This window comes from Tamandua tetradactyla, chromosome 5 (assembly GCF_023851605.1).
Source record: "Tamandua tetradactyla isolate mTamTet1 chromosome 5, mTamTet1.pri, whole genome shotgun sequence".
Classification (NCBI taxonomy): domain Eukaryota; kingdom Metazoa; phylum Chordata; class Mammalia; order Pilosa; family Myrmecophagidae; genus Tamandua; species Tamandua tetradactyla.
Window position 1 is genome coordinate 117980003 of NC_135331.1, and position 27015 is coordinate 118007017.

The 27015-nt window shown below is 33.0% G+C and overlaps 1 protein-coding gene across 4 annotated transcripts in view; it reads right to left on the reverse strand.

Moving 5' to 3' along the window:
* Positions 1–27015, reverse strand: part of KHDRBS2 (KH RNA binding domain containing, signal transduction associated 2) — a 616081-nt gene that overhangs the window by 479833 nt on the left and 109233 nt on the right. For all 4 annotated transcript variants that reach the window (XR_013176184.1, XR_013176183.1, XM_077162168.1 and 1 more), the window contains exon 2: positions 12388–12515. Coding sequence is in view for 2 of the 4 variants with exons in the window: in XM_077162168.1 (XP_077018283.1) it covers positions 12388–12515 (128 nt within the window). In the remaining 2 variants the exon portion in view is untranslated. The remainder of the gene's footprint in view (positions 1–12387; positions 12516–27015) is intronic.

The following is a 27015-nucleotide window of genomic DNA, read 5'->3' on the forward strand; positions in this document are numbered from 1 at the left end:
AATTTTGTATGTTAATTTAATGCATTTCACCATGCATTTCCTAAGGTGTATTCAGAAATAATTCTCTACATACTAAAAAATAAAATGTCTTAGCAATACAATCTATTCAATTACACCTAATAGTTCAGAAAAAGAATCACTGTGTGTAAAAAAGCTTTTAAAATCTAGCCATCTGTGATGCAAATATACAAATGATAAACTTTGCTTTCCTTTGTGCCTTATAGTACATATTATTCATCAACCAAGAACTTGTATTGTAAAAGCCAATTTCAGAGAAAAGTTTTGAAGACTACATTAAATCTCACAATAAAACATTGCTATAACTAGTTCACCAGACTTAAATTGATCTAAAGCAAGATGGAATAATGAAATACATTATCAAATGTCTATAATAAAGTCAAATGCATAATTAGGATGAGAACTATAAAATCAAAAATGATTTCAAGAGTTTGAAATTTTACTTCAACAGTTAATCAAAACTACTGAACGTGTCATTACATTTGAGTTTTATTTTTTTATATGATGAAAGCCAAGATGTGTATTGGCCACTCCAGAGTTTTCCTCATGAGAGCATTATTTTAAAATCTAAATTCTGTTTTCAACCTGACAGTGTTCTATTTTAATAACAGTATAAGAGTGTAAAAAAGGAAATACTGCTATAAGCATTTTTCTGAGATTATACTGCTAAAGACCTAAAGCAAAATAGGTATTACTAAATTTTTCTGATATTTAAAGTACTTTTCTAAAAAGTTAATTGTTATAGCTTTTTATTATGACATGAAATTCATAATTTTCCATTAGATTAAATATAATATCTTACTGTAAAAGAAGGAAATAAAGATAAAGTAAGTGAAGTTCAACAGGGGATGATTTCTAGTTTCACATCACACAGCCTGTCAGGTTAAACGAAGCAAAGTTACCATTTGCAGAAGTAATCATATAGGATTTTGTGAACCTTCAATTATTTGTTGGACAGTATTGCATATCTAACTAACTGAAAAACAGAATTTCACTCTCATTTAGTTAAGGCATGTAATTTAAAATATTGTATGGTCTAAGTTACACAAAACACCTAGAAGAAACAAACTTCACAGTGACAGATGGTAGGTGATTGATTACCCGGGCAAGAAGCGGGGGTGGGGGAAAGAGAATGCTAGCATAATGGGTGAAATCTCTGAGGTGAAGAAAAAGTAGTGATACTAGTTGACGGTACACTTGGATGTGGTTTAAATGGGAAATTTGGAGTTGCATATTTGTGACTACAATAAAAAGTTTTTAAAATATGAACTAGCCCCTGAGATAATAATAAAAACTGACCTAGCCCCTGGGATAATAATCAGCAGCATCAAATTCTACCTCAGGGATGACTCTTTAGATGGGATCATAGGAGATAAATAAAATATACTGTTGGGGTATGTATCTATAGTTTCAAACAAAATGATACATGACTATGAGAATCAAAGGTTCAATATACAACAGCATAATAAGAAAATGGTTTATATGAATTATGATTTATTTCATAATTTAATAATATATACAGGGTATTTATTGTCCAATTTGTGACATGTCAACCATCTCAATTAGCTTCAGTCAACTTCCCATCATTTGAACAAGGGGGTGGGGTATGGATGGACAATGCTTTAGAACTTTATTTAAATACAAATGAAATTTAGCTTGTAAATAAACACTGAAGATAACGTTTATGCCTAAGATTTGTCTGTTTTCTTAAATTCTGATTCACTGTAAAACGTCTATGTGACTTTGAACAACTTAATTATCAGTGCCTAAAATTTCCTCCATATAGCACTTATTCCATAGAGGCATTGTGTCGATTAAATCAGATAATGCAAATCACAGAGAAAAGTACTTGATACACTGTAGTCAATGCAAAGTAATAACTTTAATTACCGTTAATATAATTGTTAGCCCCTTTACCCATTTTATCCTTATTTTTGTTAATGTATTAATTGTTATTTCTTTCAGGAATGGAGTTACAGGGCTCCTAGAGAAATAATTTTAACTATCTGTTTCATCACAGACCACAGCACCTGGCCCAGAGAGGGCACTGACCGCCCCCCCCCAAAAAAAAAGTGTGTTAATACATGACAAACCAGAAGACATTCATAGTTACTTCGTGTTTACATTTGTGTAAGCTTATACTGTGTGCTGACACCATGTCAAGAACACATGCACATTCTTGTGTGTCCCTGACAAAACCTCATGACATGTTACTATACTGTTATACTCATTTTCCAGATGAAAAACACTGAGGATGAAGGTGTTTAAGGAATTTCCAATAGTGGTAGCTAAATGATGATGGAGCTACGACTGACATTTAGTTCTATCCCGTTTATAATTCTATTATTTTCCCATTAGGCTACACTGTCTATTCACCACTCTCTTTATCATCTCAATATATCCTTACACATTTATTTCCAGAAACAGAGAAAGACTAAAGAAGCCAGATTTTTCTGCAGAATATAGTCTACAGATAAAGAAGACAGATACAAAAATTACCAGATATTAAAAATATCCATACAGATTGAGGTTTCTCTATAGAGAGGACTCGGCAATAAGCACACTCATTCCTCTCATCTCACTTTAAAATCTAATAACATCCTTTCTCCCTTTCTCTTCTCTGCTATGTTTTTCAAATAATAATCTACTTTTGTTTCCATATCCTTGCTTTTTCATATCTTCACTTCTAAAGTTTAAGGGCAATTATTAAAAAGCAATCTGGTTTAGATTTTAATGCAAACAGAGTAATAGGACCCAAAGTTCCTGGATTCATACTATGGGGAATTATATTAGACTAATTGCTTACATCTTCCACAGGACTTCATGAGGGCAGAAATAGTATCTTTTTCATTATATTTCTGAGCTGACTACCAGGTGACTGCCATTTAGATCCAATAAATATCTCTTTGAATGACTGAACAATTAGATTGGAATTAATATTCAGTATGATGATGTGGCCTTGTAAGCTCCTGTGTAAAAGGTTAAATAATGTTCATTGTACTGTACTTAATAAAAATGAATAATTAAACAATAAATTCCAACATGATAGTCAGTAATGAGTTGGAAGTGATTCCTGAGTTAACCTTTTAACTTCATTTTAATTACAAAAATTCATTTAGCAAAATAACTGATTACTGGCATTCAAATTGAGTAAAATTTTCACTGTAATTGCTTTATTTTTGTACTTAGATTCTATTGAGATTAGGGTAGCACTGAAGCTTCGATGAGGACAGCGATACTGGAGTCTCTTTCCAGAGGACGTGTGATTGTCGTAACTGCAACTGTGATAGGTCCCCTGGAAATACTGTAGAAAGGGGCAGGAGGTGAGAATTAGGAGATGCTTGTTCTGGATCCACACTACATTAACTACGTTTCCTCAAACAAGAGTGTTTTTGAAAAAAGGTTGTACAATTATTCACTATCTATTCAGCAGATATTAACTGACTACCTACTATTGTTCAAACTGATTCAGATTTCTGACTGATCAAGAAAGACAAAGGGGCTAACCATCTGTCAGTTTGCATTCCAGTGTGGGGAGATGATAAACATAATAGATACACAAATTCCAAACTATACCGAAATATATTGCAATAGAAAAAGGGAAAAGAAGGCTAGAACTTGGTTAGGGACGGATGAAAGATTCTGTATTAAGTAATATGTCCAAATTTAGACCACATCGAGAAGAGGATATTTAAACAAACATTTGAAATAGGTAGATAGCCTTTTATATGCATATCTTCTGGGCTGAGGAAGACATGGCACAAGCTTCTGAGATGGAGTACACCTGGCAAGTATTAGGACAGCTAGCAGGCCAAGGCTGCTACAAAAATGAATGAACAAGACTTAGGAGATGGGATCAGGATGGTAAAGCTGGCCAGACCATGAAGGACCTTGTTCTAGTTTGCTAGCTGCCGGAATGTAATATACCAGAAACAGAATGGCTTTTAAAAAGGGGAATTTAATGAGTTGCTAGTTTACAGTTCTAAGGCCAAGATAATGTCCCAATTACAAGTCTACAGAAATGTCCAATCAAAGGTATCCAGGGAAAGACACCTTGGTTCAAGAAAGCCAATGAAATTCAGGGTCTCTCTCACATCCAAGAAGGGACATGGTGAACACAGTCATGGTTTCTCTCTCAGCTGGAAGGGCACATGGGGAGCAAGGTATCATATGCTAGCTTTCTCTACTGGCTTCCTGATTCATGAAGCTTCCCGGGAAGTGTTTTCCTTCTTCATCTCCAAAGGTTGCTGGCTAGTGGACTCTCTGCTTCTTGTGGCTATGTCATTCTTCTCTGCTCTCTCTCAATCTCCTTCTTTACCCAAAATGTTTCCTCTTTTATAGGACTTCAGAAACGTATCAAGACCTACCCAAATGGGTGGAGACATGTCATCATCTGTTAATCTATCTTAACAATCACTCTTGACTAAATCACATCATCCAGGGAGATGATCTGATTACAGTTTCAAACATACAGTATTGAATAGGGATTATTCTACCTTTATGAAATGGAATTTTGATTAAAACATGCTTTTCTAGGATCCTTACATCCTTTCAAACCAGCAGAGACCTCATAAACCACTGTAAGCTCCTGTCATTTACGCTGAATAAAACAGAGAACTAATGGAACATTTTGAAGCAACCAATGAAGCAATCTGACTTATATTTGTAAGGATGGATATAGCTGCTTTGTTGAGGACAGGTTATAAAGGGGCATGTATAAAGGCAGGTAGACCAGTTAAGAGGAAATTGAAACAATCCTGGTAAGAGATGATGATGGCTTAGATGAGGAGTATTTCAATGGAGGTAACAAGTGCTAACTGTCAATGTATTTTGAAGATAAGACTACCACGTTTGCCTGGTAGGCTGGATATGCTGTATAAGAGAACGAGAGCAGTCAAGGAAGAGTCCAAGATTTCTTGACTGACGAAGAAAAATGATGGGATTGTCACCAACTGATATGGGGCAGACTACAAGTGAAGGAGAAGTGAGGTGGAAAAAGTACCAGTTGAATCTGCAATGTCTAGACATCCATTTGGTGATGTCAAGTGGACAAGTCCACATCTAGGTCTAAGGAGAGAGGTCTTGGCCAGCAACAAAATATGAAGATCATCAATTTAAATGGTGTGTAGACAGGTTTTGGTTAGATCACCTTTGGCAGAGAGAGAAGAGTACCATGGACTAATTCCTGGGAACTCCGACATTAGGAAGTGGTATGGCAGAAGATACTCCAGCAATGGAGGCAGAAACAAGAACATTGCTTTTGTAACAGAAGATAAAAATAAACTGTGATGTACAGGCCGTTAAATAAGACAATTTATCTATGATCATTCTGGAAGAATATAGTTCAAGTGGGCTTTTTTACTACTGCAAAAAGCAAAACCAGGACCAATGGCAAATTATAGGGATCAAGATCATAGTGTGATATAAGAAAAAAAAATGAATAGCAATGTCTACACAATATGAGATCTAAGTGTTTTATGCAGTGAGTTTTCTTTTAATCACTAGAGGTATTCAATAAACAGGCTGATGAGTTTCAAAAATACCATAGAAATGTCTCCCAAATTGGGTAAAAATTAGACCATATGACCTATGAGCCACTATTCAACTAATGCATCAACTATTTCTACTTTATGGAACACCAAAGGAGAGAGAAATCTGCTTTTCCATCTGTGGACCTTTGCGATCTTAGTGGTCTGTGTCCAAAATTAGCTCAATGCCTCTTGGTATCAAAGAAGGTGAATAATTCAGTGATTTAGTACAAAGAAGGGAGGCTTTGCTTCACAGTACTGGGTGCAAATGTTGACTCTAACATCAACACATTGTGTGCTTTAGGAAATTTCCTTTAGAAGTTTTAAACTTTAGTTTCTTCATAAGCACTTCATATGGTTCTTGAGGGAAAAAAATAAGTTTCACTTTGTTATACATAGGATAGATACTCAAAAAAATCATAATTCCTTTAGTGTGAGACATTAGGTTTAAGGACTGTTTTATGGTGTTTTAAAGTTAATTGTTCCTCTTAATTTCAGTTGCAGACAGATGAGATAAATGCCTGTTGGTATCATTTTCTTCTTGTTCAATTTGGAAAACTGGGTCCATTATAAATATTTTTAAAAAGGAAGTTTGTTATCATGCATTTCTAATACTTTAAAAATATTCAGCTCAGTTTGTCATTTGCCTTTTGATTTTGGAAATCATCATTAATTTTGCTCAGGTAAAAGTTTTAGTTTTATGTTGTAAAGTTTTTTAATCATTTATTTAAGGTTTATGCAATTTCATTGTTTCTCAGAAATGTTTTCCTTCAAATGTAATGAATAAAAAATATTGTGAATTTATTCTAGTACTTTTTTCTTTGCATTTAATCTTTCCTTTTTTTCTCTTCCAGGTGTCTCACCAGTCATCTCTCCAGCACATACTGAATGAATAACTTCTCTACAAAGAGTTTATATATCTATCACATAGATGCTCTTGTTTATTTTATGAAGGATGCAAATTGGTTTTACTAATGCCTTATATGACCTAAATATTCAGTAATTTTTTTAAATATTTCCAAATGTGAAATCATCCTTGCATCCCTGAAATAAACTACATTTGATCATAACTTATTATGCCCATTATGTACAATAGCATTTTGGTAATATTCTAAAGTCTTTGTACTGATATTATAATTGAGATCCATGTTCCAGAGTTTTACTTTTACTTGTAAAACCCATATTTTTAAGGAAATAATTAACTTTAAAAATGGTATAAAAGTAATGTATTATGCCAATTTCTTTTAACAATGATTTACATTTGAAAAAGTAAATAAAAATCACTTCCAATATCTCCATTTGAATTGAATAAATTTCTCCTAAAAATTTGTTCATACCCAGGTTCTATCTTAATAATTATGGAAAAATAATCCTTGTCTCAATGTTTGGGGGTGGAGGTGGGGTTGCAAGCAACTAATTTTTATTACCTTTATCCCTTCTAGAGAAAGTTTGTCTGTGAATCTCAAAACATATAACGCTTTGAATTTATATTAAATTCCCTAGCTAGTACATTTCAAGAAGCCCTTCAATTTCAATAATCAAATGAGAATCCATTCTGTTGATAATCACTTACTGAAATGCATCTTTCTTCTGCGCACTCTTTAAATTTCTATATGGCTGAAGAGAAGAAGAGAATTTCTAATGCAACAACAAAATAAATGGCAGAAGGATGATCTGTGCTCCAATGTGTGCAGAGAAATTCACCCAAGGCTTACTGAATTAAACAAATAAGGAAACAAATGGCAAGACTGTAGAGAGGGGACATAGGACCTTGAGTGAAGATACACATTTGGACACATTTAAGGTACTTGCATTTTAACCATCACTGTGAAGTAATTTCCAAATTGGGGGTAATGTGAAAATATGAAGCAATTCCCTCATATGAGGTAGAAAGTATTAGCCTGAAGGGAGTGAGAGCAAGAGAAAGAAAATTAGTCAAGTAGTATGGTAGCAAAATGGCAACAAATGGTTTGAAAAGACTTAAGATTACTTTAAAAGGTCTAGATATAGTGAAAGAAGGATAGATTAATATTTCAGGAAGTTCAACAACATATTTTGAGGGTATCCTAAGAGAATATGGAGCGTACCACACAATTAAGAATCAGGAACTCATGTTTCAAAATGAGCTAAAGACAAAAAAAAAAAATACAAAATGAAAAAATATACATATTTAAAGTACATGGAATGTGCATTAATTAAAAGAAGCGGTCACTAGAAAACACCAGTACTGAAGGCACTACCATTGCAAATTTCTAAATTTTGCTAGAAATATGGTTATTTCAAGTACCACTCTTCTGGGGAGAATGAAGTCTACAGGAACTTCATAATTTTTTTTCCACCTAGGAAATGTGAAATCTGTCACATTATTTTCCCAATTGAGATTCAAAGTCACAGCAAGAAAGTAGGAAACTGAAACTAGGAAATTGATACAATATGGATAAAACTGAAACCATAAAGCCTACCAGTTTCTATTTTCCATTTCTTCCAGAAAAATTAAAAGCAATACTATGCTATGGCTTCTGCCTTGAAACAATAAGACAGGTTTAAATTGTAAGCTAACAGAGCGACTTCTGGTAAAAATATATTTGCCATTTGCTTAGAAAAATAGAGTTGTGTCCTAGATAGTACATAATTATGCTTGACTTTGAAATACGCTCATAATTTTCATATTTTGTAACTATGGGTCTCTATTAAATAGTCTTAAATGATCTGAAAATTAGTTAGAAAGTCAGGAAAACAACATTCATCAAATATTTGGATGTAAGTATTTCATCTTCACAAGTACTAAAGAAAAAGCTCCATAGGAGGATAAACCAGGCTGCCAAGTGGATGAGACCACTTCCAACCCAACACAGAAGGCCTATCTCTCTGGGATGGAGCAGTGGAAGAAGAAATATGCAGCAAGCGAGATGCTTTTGGACATATTTTTGAACTCCAATGTTCTGCATTAATCTACATAAGGGGTTGATTTGAAAAGCAACACAGAGGAATAAGGCTGTGTTTGATCTTAAAAGGGGCCAATTTGGGGGCAGATTTACACTCCTGGCAATACATAACTTTATAAATTGGCAGTAACTGAGTTGAGAAATAAAAACTAGGCCTTGGGGCAGATTTAATTGAAGAAAAGGTCTGATGCATTTCAGAGGATTCTGAAGGCAACTTCAAAACCATATTTTTAAAAGGCGTTCAGAGAACTGAATTGCCCACATAGACAAAGAGATATGGTAACAAACAGCAAGTAGATGCCCCCATGCAAGCATAGGCAGTGCTTTTCTGATCCTCTGATGCACTCTCCATTTACCCAGGCTTATGACAGACCATCCTTTTACATTACTAGGCATAACAAAATAGAACACAGCTTCAGCTATTTATGGATTTCTTTATTTCTTAGGCCCTGGAAGGCACTTGTGCTTGTTGCTGTGCAAGAAAATATAGAATTGTTCTTCTTCCTCCCAGGATGAATACTGGTTTCATTGATATCAAATGCATACTCTCCAGTTACATTTCTATTTCTTTTTTTTTTTTTTTTTTGCTATGTACCAGCTTTTTATGTCAACACTAAATCAGGGTGCAATCTTTTAGAAGACATTTTAAACAGCAGCTAAACTCAATATGCAGAATTCCTACAAAACATACAAATCAAAACAAAAAGTCATGACAAGTTTTCACATGCACATGCAGTAAGAGTGAGTTATGACAACTGCTTCCCTGACAGAGACTCTAAGAGGCTTCTAACTTAAATATCCATGCAAGATGGAGATGTTTAAAAAAATCGTGCCTTTGATTTAGAGAGAAAGATCTGATGATATGTATGGGGCATGGTTTTCCAGGATCTTCTATAGGCAACTCTTATCAATTAGAGGAACATGTTGAATACCAAGAATTCTTGCATCGAATCCAAGGCTTTTACAAATGCAAACAATAATGTACAATGTCTCTTTCTTTACAAATCTTGTCACAAATATATAATGAATAGAAACAAGAAAAACTGTGCACTAAAATATAGTAATAGAGCATACTTTCCCAGAAATAATTATTTAGCACTAGAGCCATATAATTTATTCTTAATGTGCTCGAATGGATTTTTCATAGTATTCATACTTTAAAATCTTAAACTTCTTTCAATTCCTTGTAGTATTCAACTAAGTCAGCAAATTATCTTTAAATTGGAGAGTAACTGAAACAACATTTATCCAGAAAAAGTCATGTAGTAGTCATGAAAAGGGCATATCCCCAAGAATCCCTAGTCATTTATGCCCATTATCTAAGAGGATGTTCTCATGAAGACGTTAATTTCGGGTCCAAATAAAGAGAAAGTATCAAGGGAAAGGGTGGCTCTGAAAAAAAGTTGTAAGAAGGGTCCTTCTCCAGTATGCCTCCCATGAGGGATAAATCACCATTTCACTATAAAATATCAAATTTTAATCCATAAATACTGTTATGGTCTATTCAACAGCTTGCATAAAAAATATGAGTCAAGTTTAGCAACTATAATTTTAACTCAACCGCACTAATTTTGTGTGTGTGTGAAAAGTGAGTTATAATCATTCAACAGGCTAGAATCACCACTGTTGTAAAAATATGGCTGCATGTCAAAAGGTTGGCTATAATTTTGTTGTAATATAAAATCAATAAAGAATGAAAATATGTCAACTTGACAGATGATTCTGTTCTGTTTCTCACTATTCCCCCCATTTTTCTGTAAAAGGGCTCCAGAGTTCTTTTATGTGTAATATAATTAGAGGTATGGAAATGGACATCCCTTTAAAAAATAAAGGGTTTGGCATTCCATTCATCAGTTAAAGAAGTGGTGAGTTTTGTCAAGTATGAATTGTTATTTGGCAATATTCCATAAAACAACTGACTAATCATTATTAAATATACTTTTCACGTTTTCCACAATTTACAAAAGAAAGGAATTCAAATATGTGCGCAAGATTAGCCAGGTTAAAAACGTAATGTTTACAAAAGATAAAGAATAAAAGCAACCTTACTAAAGAAGGAGAAACCACATAAGAAAAATATAACTTTAAGTAAATCATATAATCTCCCAGTTACATCATCTGTAAAATAAGATGATTTCCAAGATTAGTCCCAGCTTAAACATCTATGACTCTAAAAATTCTAAAAATAGGAAACGATATGTTGGTGATCCATGTGATAGATGGTTTATTATAATAAGAATGGGCATTTATGCTCTTTGATAGTCTTCCTATAATTATGAAGTTAAACCTCACCCAAATCACTTAATTACAGAATATCATCTATTCTAGTTTCAATATTCAGCATTATGAATCAAATATAGGCTCTTGGAATATTCAGCAAAAAACCACTCAAACTCAAAAAATCATCAAGGCTTTAGATGCCATCTATACTTTGCAAACTTAATTTGGTAAGAGACCACAGAGCTACATTTAATTTTAGAAGCAGACATCAAGTTTGTCATCTTTGGATACATCTTCTAGTATCCAAAGAAGAGATAGGTATTAACCTGAGAAAAGATATCAAGTTATATCATGCTTAGATAACTATATAATTTAAAGAATCTTCTACCCTAAACTATAACTGATTAATTAAAGAGTTCTTTGTAAAAGGACACACTTCTATTAATCTTCTACCAAATTTCTACTATTAAAAAAAATTCACGTGCATGTATTTGGCTTTCCAATTTAATATTAATAAAACATGATTATGAAGTTAATTGAATAAAGATTAATTTAAAAACATGTCCCTATTGAAGGCATATATCTTGCAATAAAGTAAGTCTACCTCAAAGAAAAAAAAACAAAACTTGCATGCCCATAAAAGCTCATGTGAAAGTTAAATTTTATGGTTCGGTGAGCTGCAATATTTTATCTCTATTTTACATAATTATCAACAAACACTCTACATAATTATATTTACTAAAATTTATCATGTTATGAGAAAATTGGTAATGTACACCATCTATTTCTCTAATCTTTATTATTAGGATAATTATATGGTCTTTGCCTTAGAGCCCATCTTCTGAAAGTAAATTGTCAATTTGAATCTCTGTGTTTCTATTTGTAACTTCTTTCAATACTTTTGCAGGCAAAAAAATCTCATTTACCCATTGGAATTTATGAAAATTACTGAATTGATATAAGCCATTAAGAGTTATATTTTATAATCAATCATCCTGGTGATACAAATCTCATCTCATAATAGAATGCCTTGAAAAGACAATTTTAAAAGATATGCTACTATATTGGGTGGTGCAACAGTAGCTCAGTGGCAGAAATCTCGCCTGCCATGCCGGACACCTGGGTTCGATTTCTGGTGCCTGCCCATGCAAAAAAAAAAGATATGCTACTATATTAAGAAAAATATCACAAAAATTTTTATAAATCAAAGTCTGGATAAAGAAGACTAGAGGTGGTAATCCAAAACTCTAATGAAGATAATGTTACTTTCCTATATATAATAATTCCCGGCTGACTGGCTAATAGTATAAATTTAGTATCCTTTCACTCTACTCCTTTTTATAATCAGTATATGTGTTTTAACGCGAACCAAAATATAATCAGATAGACACACCTACTTGGAAAAACTAATGAATCATTTATATGTTAAATAAGTGCTCTAAATATCTAATTATGCTTCCCACATTCACAAAACAAAAATGTTATAGCCTTCAGTTGAAAACTAACCTCAAGAGACTTTCAGTTTTCCTTCCCCCATGTCAGTATTACAAGTGTTTGTGTATACTTATATAATGTAGCTTTAAATATTTACTTCATAAAAGGCAATAAATAAAATTATGCCTCATTTTTATCATTTTGTTCCTAACTCTATAAGAATAAAGAACATACTTTAGTACCTTCGGATATTGTTTGACAGGAATCAATACCCTTTCTGAGAGCTTTATGTTTTTGTTGCTGATGACATCAAGATATTTCTTTTCTTCATCTTCCTTTTTTCCCTCAGAACCTTGAAATTTTTCAATTTCTGCAAAAAAAAAATTACAGGAAAAAATAAGTAACATGAGAAAAGAAATCACCATAATCATGTTGATTGTTCTTACTAATAATTCCCCTTCTTAACTGAGATTTTGAAGAATTTTCTTGATAAAAGGATTGAAACAGCATCTTTTTCACAGCTATGAGAATGCTGTTACTGTATGTAAGATGACTTTTATTAACTAAACCTAAAATGTGATAATTGAATATTTGACTGTGTCACCTGCGAAACACTGGTGCATTTAATCAGTTTTTAAAATTCTCAAATAAAATACAGAGGGAAATATGTTCTGTGATTATTTAAAATATCTAAGCAAGCATAACTTTCTTAGGAGCAATGAATGGAACAAAATATATCTTAAAGTTATATATTTTTTATCTTTACTCAGAATTATTTTTAAGAACACAAAAATAACTGAAAGCAGTAACCATCCAATTATTTACAACAATGTAGTAAACAGAAATAGTACAGCAATTTACATTTTTACCTAACTTAAAGGCAATTAAAAAGGAGCCACAGAAAAGTCATATCAAAGACTAAATCTGTAACTGCAATCATTCACATTCTTCAATATAAAATTATCTTGTTTAGATGTTTGAGATGAACTATTAATTTTGTCCCATGAAAATGTTCTCAAAATTGGGTAAAGAGTTTGAGCAAATGTACACTATTTGTCCACGCTTTCAATTTTAAATCACTTTATTCAATACAGATTTTTTTAACCTCTGCTACGTATAATCTGGTTTTTTAAGCATCACAGATACAATAGAAAACAACATCTCTGCTTTCATGATATCTAAATTTTGGTGTAGAAAATGAACAATTAGAGAATGAGTATACATTTATGTGTGGGGGTGGAAAGTAAATACAATTAAGCTATTAAAATATGTAGGAGAGAAGGGTCAAGGAAGGGGGCTATTAATTAAGATTTAAAGGATTTAAAGATTGAGCAGAGACCTGAGAAGATCTACAAGTCGAGTTTTACAGCCTGATGGGGAAATAGCTTGACTTGCTCCTGGGATAGCAAGAAGCAAGAAAGCCTGTGCACCTAAAGAACAGTATAGAAAAGAGGTAGGGAAGGTGAAACCGATCATGTTAAACCTTGCAGGTGAAGGGTCATTTTCTCTTTTATACTGTGACTGTAATGGGAAGTCACTGGACAGTTTTAAGAGAGAGAAATGGGAAATCATATCAGATTTTTATTTTTAAAGATAACGTCGGCTATAATATGGTAACTGATGACAGCAGAGGGCAAGCAAACAAGAAACCAGCTTATATTTGTCTAGTCAAGAAGGGATGCTGATTTGGACTAATACAATAGGAATAGGGATGATGAGAAGAAAGTATAACTATAGTCATTTAGTGGAATTCACTATGTAAAATCAATGCTTGAAAGAATTTTTGAAACGTTCATTTTACTAATTTCCTTTATGTTTATTGGGAAGAATTACTATCAAATCACAAGTATCTCCTCTCCTTGTTCTTTGCCAATTACATTGATTGAAACACTGCCTAATGAAGAGATGAATGTGACATTTTTATATTGTTATGGATAGAATATAAAGATTTCTGTTTCTCTTACTTTGGAGTAAGGAAAAGGTAATGACAGTTATTAATTATGTAAATTTCCAATTTATATTCATTGAAATTGCATGTCAAAACAGCTGTTTTTTAAAGGTCTGACTACTTTAAAGCCGAGAAGAAAATGTTTCATCTGAAGTTTTCTTTGCTGTTTTATTTTTCATCTAATCTTTCCAAAAATGATTTCATGTACCTTATAGAAACTCTCTATAACATTCCACGTAATTAACTTTGAGCAGATTGTCTATTTTGTCAGCGTGAAATTTACAATAATATTTTTGAAGTAGTATTACATTACTTACCCAGACTAAACCCTTTATAACCATTTCATTAATCATATGGTAACATTTCCCTAAACTCAGGCAACTTAAAGTAACTTGAACTGTCTGAAAATGAGTTAGATGTAATTAATTTATAATTTCTATTTAGTATGATAGCATCAGATTCCTACTTTCCTCTTCCAAAGAATAAGTCATTTCAAAGTTCTCATTTTTATATTAAAAAGCATTCTCTATTCAGGCCTTTCAATCCTTTACATAATCATTATAAACAGAACTCTGACAATCATGAAGGAAGACTATTCCTTGAAAGCTCTGATTTTGACAAGGAAATTTTGATCATTGCCCTTTGGATATGTATACAGACCTAACGTACTTTCTAGTTTGCTGAGGCAACTATAATATGAGTCAGACTGAGGAAGAAGACTCAATTCCGAATTCATTATATGTATGGTCCCTCACTTGACATTGTTGTAAAAGGAAGCAAATTTGTCTGATATTATTTGCTCTTCACAAAACTACCATCTAAGGCCTTTTTAAACATTTGAAATTTGATCAATCAATATTAGCTCCAATAACTTTCCCATCACTGCAGTGGTGCCAAATGAAATACCACTTGCAATGCTCTTTCTGTTCATTTCTGCACTTTCTTTTTTAAAATTTTGGTATTCTGTTTACCTTTCTGGTAATTTCAGGGAGTTATACTGTCTTCCCTGACATATTTACATGACTAATTGCTCAGTAATTGCATTTGTCAACTGCATAGTCACAGAAGGGTATATGACAAACTTTCCTGGGCTTACAACCAGGGAAAGCCAATTTACACAGCACCTTTCCTATTTTAATTTTTATTTTAAAATAACTTTTTTCCTTATTTCATAAGTGATATAATTTCTTTGTAGGACATTAGGATATATTTATAAAAAATGAAAGACAACAATAATATTATCAGCCAATAATAATCACTGAATATTTTTTGTATCAGCATCAAGTTTTTTATACATACTTGCTTATAACACTCTCTATTTAAATTTGTCTTCCACATTATTGAGAAAACATATACAATCTACTACAGCAAGCTTATTTTTGGGTTGAGAAAATTTAACTGCATACATATCAGTAATTTCTATTCTCTGTTCAATATTCATTTATTAATGCATACATTCACTCCAGAATCTATTTTAACATTTATTGACTGCATTTTGGCATCTGCATATGGCTTTATCACCAGTGTAAGGATGATGTAGAGATTACAACACGGCCAACCTTTGGTCAAACCTGACTTCACCTTGCTCCACTTTACTGCTGGTTTAGAGGTAAGACGGAGGCTAGAGAAGGAAGGAGTTAGGAGGAAATTTTCAGTTCTAGTTGCTTCACTACTTCCCCATTTTCCTTGAGGTCATATTACTTTCGTAATTCTGCTTCCTCTGGGTGTGTTTTCTTTTATAAAGCCTTTTCTGTTACATGATTAATTTATTTCTTTTTTTTCACGTTTATTGCTAAAAATATTTAATGCTATGACTTTTCCTTGGAAGATGTCCTTAGCTCTTTCCCATGGGTTATTAGCTATCTTTTCATTGTAATTTCACATAGAAATTCTACAATTTTATTTTTAATCCCATAGAGTTTTTAATAGTTTAAAAAAATTTTCAGATCGCAGAGCCTGCCTTTTATTTGTTAATAATGAATTGTATTGTTGTATTATTTCTATATTTTGGAATTCAAATGGGCTTTCTTTGTGGCTAAATATATGGACATTAGTCATGATTATCCCATGAAAAGATGTGTTTTCTCTACTAGTGGTGTGAATATTTAGACATAATTTGAGATCTTTCTTGCTTCCTTTAGGATTTATCTTAGAATGAAAGATATGTGTGAGATTTCTTTAGAACATTCATAGTGTAGAGGAGTTTTGGTTCATAAATTAGATGCAAATGAATTTGATTAAACTTTGCAATTTTACTCTATAAATAGTGATACCAGGAATGTTCTGACAAACAGAGTATGAGTGTCCTAATGACTTACATTTCCCCTCAATGGTTTAATTTTATAAAATCAGACCAATTCCCTTCCTGGAAAAGTGCAATGATAATTAAAAAAAGAAAAAGAAAAAAGAAAAAACAATATTGAAAGAAAAAGAACAAAAATAGAAATAGAGGAAAGAAATAAGTATATATATAAAATAAAAAAGTAAAGGGAAATCAGAAAATAAAATGTTTTGAAACTAACAAATATATAGAAGACTGGCAAACAGTATCCAAAATATGTTCCAGAAGGTAAAAAGCTAAAGCAGTAAGACAGAAGAAACACCAAAAACTATTAACTCAAGAAAGTGTTTCCTTAAAAAACTTAAATATATATATGTATAAATATTTGCTTATATATATATGATAGGAACTGAGAACTATGGTAGTTCAGAGCTCTGTTCTGAGGGAAGGAGGGAGCGGAATATAAAGAAGAATGTAAGATTCACAGATTCGAAGTAATAGCTTAAAACTTAATGCTGTAGATAAACAGAAATCAGGGCTCTACCAGTTACTTGCTTTTGAATTTATTTACCATACGTATATTTCAGTATCACACCTGAAATGGAAGAAGAGTGCTTTATTTAATACCTGTTGGGTTGTGAGGATTAAATAAGTCAATATAAGCAAGTTGCTTAGAAAAATGTCTGGCAAAAGTATGATTACTTTTATTGTTGTTATTATTATCATTATCAATTTCAAAGGACGAGGTGAACTTTGAACTGGAGTCACCAGGATAAGTTTCACTAAAAAATAGCCTAAACCGATCCCAAGTTTATAGAAGATTATAAAAAAATGGGAGATGTGATTAGCAGAACTAGTAGTGAAATTACATAACACTTATAATTTAAGAATGTTTCTTCATTTTGTTACTTTAAAGAAAATACTTGTTATGTATACCCTATATTAGTCTTTTAGTACATTCTACATCAAGCATAAAGTAGTGTCACACGTCTGAAACTCATTCTGAAAGTATGAGAAAATTCCAAGAAAAGGGAACCTATTTGGCATAGTTTCACATTCATCTCTTACTGACCACGAGTATTAACAGTGGCCTCTCACACACTTCCACTTAATATTTATCTGACCTGAAGAATATTGTTTAAGTTCTTATAATTATTTATTATTTTAATTGATTTTTTTTATTTTTCAAACAAGGACACTCTCATCCCACCATCCCCTAATAATATCAATTTACTTTCTATCTCTGCAAATTTATTATGGGTAGTCATGTCTCGTAAATGAAATCAAACAGTATTTGTCCATACATGTCTTGCTTATTTCACTGAGTATGTTTTCAAGTTTCTTCCATGTTGCAGCGTTTCTCATAAGTTCATTCTTTTTTATTGCCAAATAATAGTCCATTGAGAATATGTACCACATTTTGTTTATTTATTCATTCATTATTGATTGACATTTGGGTTCTTTCTACTTTTTGGATATTGTGAATAATGCTGCTATAGACATTGGTGTACAAGTTATCTGTTTGAGACCCTGTTTTTAATTACTTTGTGTATATGTCTATGAGTGGACTCTAACATCACACAGTGATTCTATATTTAACTTTTTGGGGAACTACCATAGTGCTTTCCACAGCAACTGCACCATTTACATTCTCATCAATAATGCGCTAGGAATTACAATTTCTACATATCCTCTCCAACTTTACTCTTTCCCATTTTTTATAATAATCATACTTGTGGGTATGAAGCAGTATCTCACTTAGTTTTGATTTACGTTTTCCTAACAGCTTATGATGTTGAGAATCTCTGCACATACTTATTGACGATTTATGTTTGTGTGTATGTGTGCGTGTGTGTGTCTATCATATTTGGAAAAATAGCTGTTCATGTTTTCTGTCCATTTTTTGAACTGGTCTGTTGTCTTTTTATTGTTGCATTGTAAAAGTTCTCTGTGTATTTTAGGTATTAAGTCTTTATCTGATATGTAGCTTCAACTATTTTATCTGTAGGTTGTCTTCTCACTTTCTTGATCATTTCTTTTGATGCAGACAAGATTTTTAATTTTGATGAAGTCAAATTTACTTGTTTTCTTTACTGTTCATGCTTTTGATGTCATATCTAAGAATCAATTGCCCAACCCCTGGTCATGAAGATGCGACCCTATGTTATCTTTTAAGAGTTTTATATTTTAGCTCTTAAATTTATGTCCTTGATCCACTTTGAGTTAATTTTTTATTTGGTGTGAACTAGGGATATAAAACTACATTAATTTGTCGTGGATATTCAATTTTCCCAGAACCACTTGTTGAAGAGATTATTCTTTGCTCATTGCATATACTTTGCATCCATGTCAAAAATCAATTGGCCATAAATGTGTAGGACTATTTCTGGACTTTCATTTATGTTTCATTGGTCTATTTGTCTATCTTTATGCCAGTATCACCCTGCTTTGATTACTGTAGCTTGATAGTAAAACTAAAATCAATAAGTGTGAGTCCTCTAAATTTGTTCTTCTATCTCAATTTTTTTTTAGCTATTTGGGGCATCTTGCAATTCCATATGAATTTGAGGATTGTTTTTTCCATTTTTGCACACACAAAAAAAGTTGATGAAATTTTATAGCGATTGCACTGAATCTGTAGATCACAAGTTTTCAGAAGTATTAATTAGCTATATATTTGCTATATTGGGAATGCAACTCTAAAGGTTTTTTATAAGTTAATATATTATAAGTACATTTTTTATGCTACAGGCACATTATAGATCCTCACATGTAAAATATAGATAGCTTATAATTATACATACACACACAAAAATCAATTATCTAGTTCTACTGGAAAATGTGTTATTCAATATAAATATAGATTTTACAAATTGCAAATATTAGCCTTAAATCATATATAAAATTGGGCAATTACAAACTTTAAGTAAAAATTTATAAAATAAATGACATATTTCCCTGTCATATTAAAGAGAACATACTTCAAATATTTGGGGAGATCATGTTATACGTCAACTATTGTACCCTGCTCATTAATGAGTAGCGGCTTTATTTTTTCATTAATTCTATAAATATTACTAGTGATCCCTCTGGCTCATGTCTGGAGGTTGAATAACAGAAGTCCAAGAGTAGGAGCCAGAGAATAGATGAGAAAAGTTTAACCCATGTAACAGACATAGATTGATTACCAATAACCAGGCTTGGTATAAATTTCGAAGATCAAGTATCCCACCCTTATTATGAAGAAATGAAAAGAGATGGAAAGAACACAGCATCTTCTATACTTCTATTCTTTACCCAGTCTTGGCAACTGGGTGAATGTGAGTGCATGTGTGTGTGTGTGTTGTGTGTGGTGTGTACTTATAAGGATATTCAGAGTATTCATCTGACCACAGATTCTCTTTTTGCAATTAATTGTTGATTGATTTTTTTTAGTCATTTTTAGTTAACATTTTACCCCCTTGGTACTATGCTTCCTCTGTTTATACTAATTTATTTACTCAAATCATATAACCAAACATGTTAGAACTATATACTAAATCATATTAATTATATTTCTGGGAGGGTTATATGGAATTATTTATGTATGAGGATGAAATACATGCTCTTCATGGAAGATGAAAATACATGCTCTTCCAGGTACTTTCATTCTAAAATTTAGAAAAGGAGGAAGAGAGTTTTTAAATATGCACAAATATAAGTCTTATTAGTATGGAAATTGTAAAGTGTCAAGATACATTTAACTATGATAATAATTTTGACAATTGCAATCTGAGAGTAATGAAAATGTATATACAAGCTATAATTCTAGAAAATATTAAAAGGAAGAACATGGAATTAGCTTAGGAAGGAAAGGACTTATTGGCAATAAAATATAAATGACCTTTATGTACAGTAACAGGAAATTATGCCTATATTCAATTTTTTTATAATGAATGCTCATTTAAATCAGCTGTAAAAAAACTTTAATTTTTTTATTGAAAATTTTAAAATGACTTTAATATAGATGATGCTTAATTGTTAGTTAGAACTCATTATTATGATGGAAAATGAAAACTTTATATTTACATAAAGTAATACAACAGAGCTGTGATAATCCTATTTGTTCCACCCTCAAATTATATCCTTTTGATTTCTAAGCAAAGGTGTTTTTTCTCCTTGTGTTTAAATACAAAACCAAAACTTTAATGGTTAGTGTTAACAGAATAAAGGAGTGTTGCACAGTAGAATAATTTTAATCTCTCTTTGACAGTCTCCCATGTGAAGCTGCCATTCCAAAATCTAAGTCCTGAATAAAAGGACGAATAAACCATAAATAACCACTATTTTCCATGCAATGCAAGCCTAACATTAACAAAGCAATATGTGGAAATAATTTTGCATAAATTTTTATTTATTGATATTGAATAAAAAAACATATATTCAAATTTCAGTTTCAAAGAATAGGTGAGAAAAATATCAGTGGCACTTTGACACATACACTTAACATCAAAACATTGTGGGGTTAGCAGAATTATTCCACTTTTCAAATGAAGAAACAGAGTTCAGAGTTAACATATAAATGGGTGAAGGAAATTTTTCTTAAAAGAAATACGATTTAAAAGACATACAGCCTTAGATGAAAAATCCTCAATGATAGACTAGCAATTCAATAACACATCCAATATAAGAAAAAGGAAACCGCCTTTGCTTAAAAAATACCATTTAGAAATTTGTCCTCAAACAAAATTGCTCCTGGGAAACAGCGATTAAAGCTCCTTCAGTTGTTTTGCCTTAACTGCTACTCAGAAACTCAGAGTTTAATTTGGCATCAAATAGTTCTAAATCAGCCCAGCTAGAGGAATTTCTAGTGTAGATCCTTCCCTCTTCATCCTCTAAAACTTATTTTTTGATGATCCTGTGTTATACTTTTATCCTTTTCTGTACATGCTTTTATTATAAGCTGCCTCAAATCCGTTTCAGATAAAAGTAAAGTGATTAAAAACTATCACTTATTTTTAAATAATATTTTGCACTATTTATTATTAGTATGACAAACCCAACCAATAAAATTTCTTTGAGTCCTGATTTGTGGCTTCTGGAGTTAGAGCTCGATACTAAAAGTAGACACATGATCTAACCAAGTTAATTAGATTTAGTTTCCTTATTATTCCAAAAGAACTAGCTATCAGATAATTATGAGAAATAGCACTTTGTACTCTCTGGCAGTAATTATCACATTGTTTTGATATCGTAATGTTCTCACATCTGTCTCCCTCTAAATTGTAATCTCTGAGCAGGAAGTTCATTTAGTTCATCTTCATAGCTATGGCACAGTGCCTGACAAGGTAGAATGAGACATTATGCCCTAAACCTGTTCCCCTCTAAAGAAAAATGAAAAGCTTTATTTGCTACTACACAGAGCCTAAATTATAAGATGGTAACATAATGTTTGAACAAAGTTGTTAGCAAAACATACGTATCTCTCAGATGCAAGGTTAACAGGTAAAATATTCTAGTGTACACTGTTTAATTCCAAAACCATGTGACAATGGGCAATTGTTCTTAAAGGTATGAATAACTGTTTCAGGCCTATTGATGATAAATCAATACAAATACTTTGTCAATAATATTAAGAATCTACCTATTCAGCCTTTTGATAACTGAAACAGAAATAGTCACTGCTATTCCTGTTTTATTTTATTTATTTCTTTATTTTCTTTTTTGCATGGGCAGGCACCAGGAATGGAACCCAGGTCTCCAGCATGGCAAGTGAGAATTCTGCCTGCTGTGTCACCATGGCCTGCTCATATACTTGTTTTAAAATAATCTAAGCATTTGTTTTTTAATAAGATTAACCATAAGACAATTATTATTTTTAATTACTAATCGTTCATTTTAATACACTGAACCTACTAAAATTGTGAAATTGAGTGATATCACTGTTCTGTTTTCCTAGCTGCTTATCCAAATTCCAACCACTGCTGTTTCCTCATTGAAAATACTAGTGCATATGATAAGACTATCATGCAATTTATTTAAAAAAGAAAAATAAAGAAAACTGAGGTCATAGTGATGATAAGATGAGGCTAAGGAACAGAGTTGTTGAAACCATCATTTACTACCTTTCTAGCAGTACTGTCATTTAATGCAAAGCACAGGTATTTCACAAAAGGTAGCAGGGTGGTTAAGATTTTTTTCACCTGTGTTAAGTGCCAGTCACAAGTTTTAGAGTTAATTCTTTTAAAAAGAAAACAATATTTTATTGCTTCTCACTTCAAATATATCTACATGTAACCTTCCTGATTTGGGCAGCCTTCTGATTGCATTAAATGTTTTCATTTCAGTCCTTGATGAGAAATACACACATGAAATTTCACCCAACAAAACAATGTAAGGCATACACTTCTCCTTGCTGTGCAATTACAATCACACTGCCTAAGAAAAGTAGCAGAGATATCTTACGCAATATACTACTACTTTGCAAGTCTTATTTTCATAATGCATTTTTTTGACAGAGGCTGATGATATACTTAGTGAAGCCCAGCAAGCTCTGTGGCCACTTACACCTTACTTTCCATAACTTTACAATTAGTGCAAAAAATTACCCAAGTGACTTATATATGTTACGTTATTAAATCATCCTATTAACCCAAGATAATGCACACAAGTGTTACCTTCATTAGACACAAAGGGTAATATGAAGATTAATTTCCTCAGGTTATAAAGTTAGCAAACTAATTGAGGTGGTGTGCTGGTTTGAAATTGTTATATACTCCAGAAAAGCCATGTTTTCTTCCCTAACCTAATCTTGTGGTGACAAACCTATAGTTTAGGGTGAAAACTTTGGATGTATTGTTTCCATAGAGATATGACACACCCAGTCGGGGGTGTGACCTTTTGATTAGATGAAGACGTTATAGTTCTACCCATTCAACGGTCCCGATTAGTTTACTGCAGTCCTTTAAAAGAGGAAACATTCTGGAGGAAAATCAGACGCTTGGAGAAGAGCTGCTTCAGAGCTGAAAGGGAGATGCTTCGAGTGTCAACAGAGAGAGCAGTTGCATACAAACAAATGTTTGGAGATGCAGAGCCCAGCAGACATTACCATGTACCTTCCCATGAGATGCTAAGCAAGGTACAACCCAGAGTTGTGTCCTGGAGGAGCTAAGTGACAGACAGTTAGAGAGGAAACCACTGGCATCAGATGCTGGAAGCAATGGAACCAGGAACAAAGACCACTTGAAGCCTTTTCTGGTTACTCCATTTCAGATCTGCATTACTGCTTTGTACTCTTCAATACAGCATTTTTATCATTTTATAATGTATTGTTTATAAGAATATTCCCATTAGACTGTGACCACCTTGAGGCCAAGGCTACATCATGTTTATCAATTTTCCTCCCTGTACTTATCACAAAGGGTAACTTCAACTATAAACTCAAATCCAGGCCAACACAGTAGCTTATCTCTTAAAGAATATCTTTTTTGTTTTTTAAGGTGTAGAGCATTGCTTTGTTTAATGGTAAAGTCTAGCAAACTCCTGTACGAGGAATGGCTCCTGTAGAGCAGCAGTGTCAAGAAGGTAACTCACGGAGGCTCACCTGGCAAAACGACGAGGAAGGTGACCCCCAAACAGAAGAGCCCCATGGCCTCAGCCGGGGCAAAGCTCAGAATGGCACGGTGGATTACGGCTTGAGAGACAAACTCCAGGCACAGCCAACGACAGAGCTGCCAAACACTGCTCCAACGCCAGCCCCTGAGCCAGCCACACCAACTGTGACAGCCCCAAAACCAACAAACCTGACCTCTGGGTCAACGTCCCAGGAGACAACACTGGTCTGCAACTCCAGTCTGTTCACCTGGCGTGGGGAGTGCGGGAGGAAGGCTGTCGAGATGGGATCTCTAGCCTACTCAGGAGAAAGGCACACCTAGGCCTGATAAGACCCCTGGTCCATAGTGGGTCAGAGCCACAGGCATGCATAGTACCTCAGTGGTCTTCATTGCTCAGTCTCCCAGCTTTTCGCTTTTTGAGTTTTAATACACAAACATCATAGAATATAGTTATAGAATATATATGACTCTCAATACAATGGTGTTTTAGATTGTTTATATGGGGAAACATTTGTTTCTGAAAAACATAATCCCACAGTAAAAATGCGTATTTATTTCCATAAAATATATTATTTTTACAATCTGAAATAGTTTTAATTTTATAATTTTCTTTTAATTTATTTGGGCAGTCACCAGGAACCGAACCCAGGTCTCCAGCACAGTACGCAAGAACTCTGCCAGTGACCCACCGTCGCATTGCCCATACATATGTTTTTAAAAGCATGAGAAAAGGGAAGTAGAATCTAAAGAGAGGCAATATTATGCTTTTAAAGCAATCATTTATTTTTTTTTTACAGCTCACTGTTTAATGATTAGAAAGTGATATTTTAAGCATTTTTTACCCTAACATGATCTCATTACTTTCATTTTGCTGTTTTACTGTACTTTGGTAAATTTTAGGATATTCATACAGGGTTTTGAATTGACATATATTGAATTTTAATTCATTTTAATGCAAAATATTGGAATATAATCTCTTGAAGAATATTTTCATTCACTATATCTTATTGTTTAATGAATTACTTGTGTTAAGTAGGAGCTGTTTGTATTTATGACTAAGATATTTCTGTTTTTTTTACATTCATATTCAACCATATTATTTACAAAAGTGAAGCAAAACATATGTCCTACGTGTGTGGAAACCTGAGAGACTTGAATGCTATCAAACCCCTATCACTCTAGGGTTCTATCTTGAGAACTACTATCTTTAAAAATCAGCAAGTCAAGTTATACTGCTTTGTTTAAAAATAAAAGGCATTTTTTTCTGAATCTTTTACTGAAATTATCTAAATCAGAATTTATTCAGTACTTAGACAAATATTAGAAAAATATTACACCCAGATGTGCTAGAATTGGTATTAATTTATTTTCAAGAAATTCAGAGACATAATTACATTAGATATTCCTTATTTAAAAATCAGTATTCCTGAATTAAATAAAGGTGCGCTAATATTCACTGTAGTTTCACTAATACGAACTAACAATAATGAGCAAACTTTGAGAGTGAAAGTTGAAAACAGGTTTTCAAGAGATAGAAAGAGGGTGGAGATTGGGCATTTGATGCTGAAGGAGTACAAAATGTTCAACAAGAATGATTGTAAAGGGCCAGAAATGGATAGCACAATACTATTAGATGGTAGCACAATATTCTAAGTATAATGAGAAAAGTAGAGTGTGAGTATGGTTGAAAGAGGAAGGCTTCAGGCATGTATGACATCAGAAGGAAAGACAGAGGATAAAACTGGGATTGTATAACTTAGAGAACCCTAGAGTGATTAAGTGTACAAATATAGGAAAGTTTTTACATAAGGGAGAACGAACACATGTCAGCATTGCAAGGTGGTGAACATGGGATGGTACATGGAAAAAATACAAATCAATGCAAACTTGGGTCTACAGTTAATAGTAACATTGTAATATGCTTCCATTAATTGTAACAAAGGCAATATACCAAAGCTAAATGACAATAAGTGGGTGATATAATGGAGGGTATGGTGTTCTTGGTGATGGTCTTTCTCTTTTTATTTTTTTTAATTCATTTTTGTCCTCTTCTTTCTTTGTGGAAAAAGTGGAAATGTCCTCATATAGATTGTGGTGGTGAATGCATAAGTATGTAATTATGTCAGGAGCCACTAATCGTTTACTAAGCATGGATTGTATGGTATGTGAATAAAACTGTTTAAAAAATAAAGAGGAAGATACAATGCTGGAGAAAATATGGAGAGAGAGATGTATTCACTGCCGGTAGAGAAGTAGAATGGTGCAGCCCCTCGGGAGGCAGTGTGGGGGTTCCACAGGCAACTAAGTTAAGGGTTGCCGTATGATCCTACAACCCATTATTAGGTATATACTTGGAAGAACCAAAAGCAGGGCAGGAATGTATATTTGCACGCTGGTGTTTATGGCGTCAGTCTTCCCAATTCGCAATACATGGAGGTGGCCTAAGGGTACATCAGCTGACGAAGTGAAGGGTGAACTGCGGTGTAAACATACAGTGGAGCTGGAAGAAGAAATGAAGTTGTGAGGCATGCTACTAGGTGAATGAAATCTGAGGACTTTTTGTTAAGTGAAATAAGCCATAAACAAAAAGACAAATGTTACTATAATATACAAACTCTGAGAACTGAATTCGAGAGCATAGGTTACCAGGGGATAGAACATGGAGAGAGATTGGGCAATCAACGATTAAGGAGTACAGAATGTTCAATAAGGCTTATTGTAAAGCTACCTAGATTGTAAGCTCTTATCGCAGTCACATCTATTCCTGAGGTTTAACTGTTATTTCTAAATTCCGAGATGCTGAACTTTTTGCTTATGACCTGGTTGTTACCTAGAACTTTGGTTATCTGTGTGACACCTGAGACTCAGAGCTAGAGTTCTGCAGCTCTGAAAGTCAGCATTACCCCATACAGCCACTGTGAAAGAAGCTGAAAAAGAGCCCAGACTTCACTTAAAGACATAGAAGTTGATCTTGTTAGGACAAGGGTAAATCAGAATACAGGATAAAGGATGATATTGCTCATATTTTAAAACGCCAACTTCTATGTGA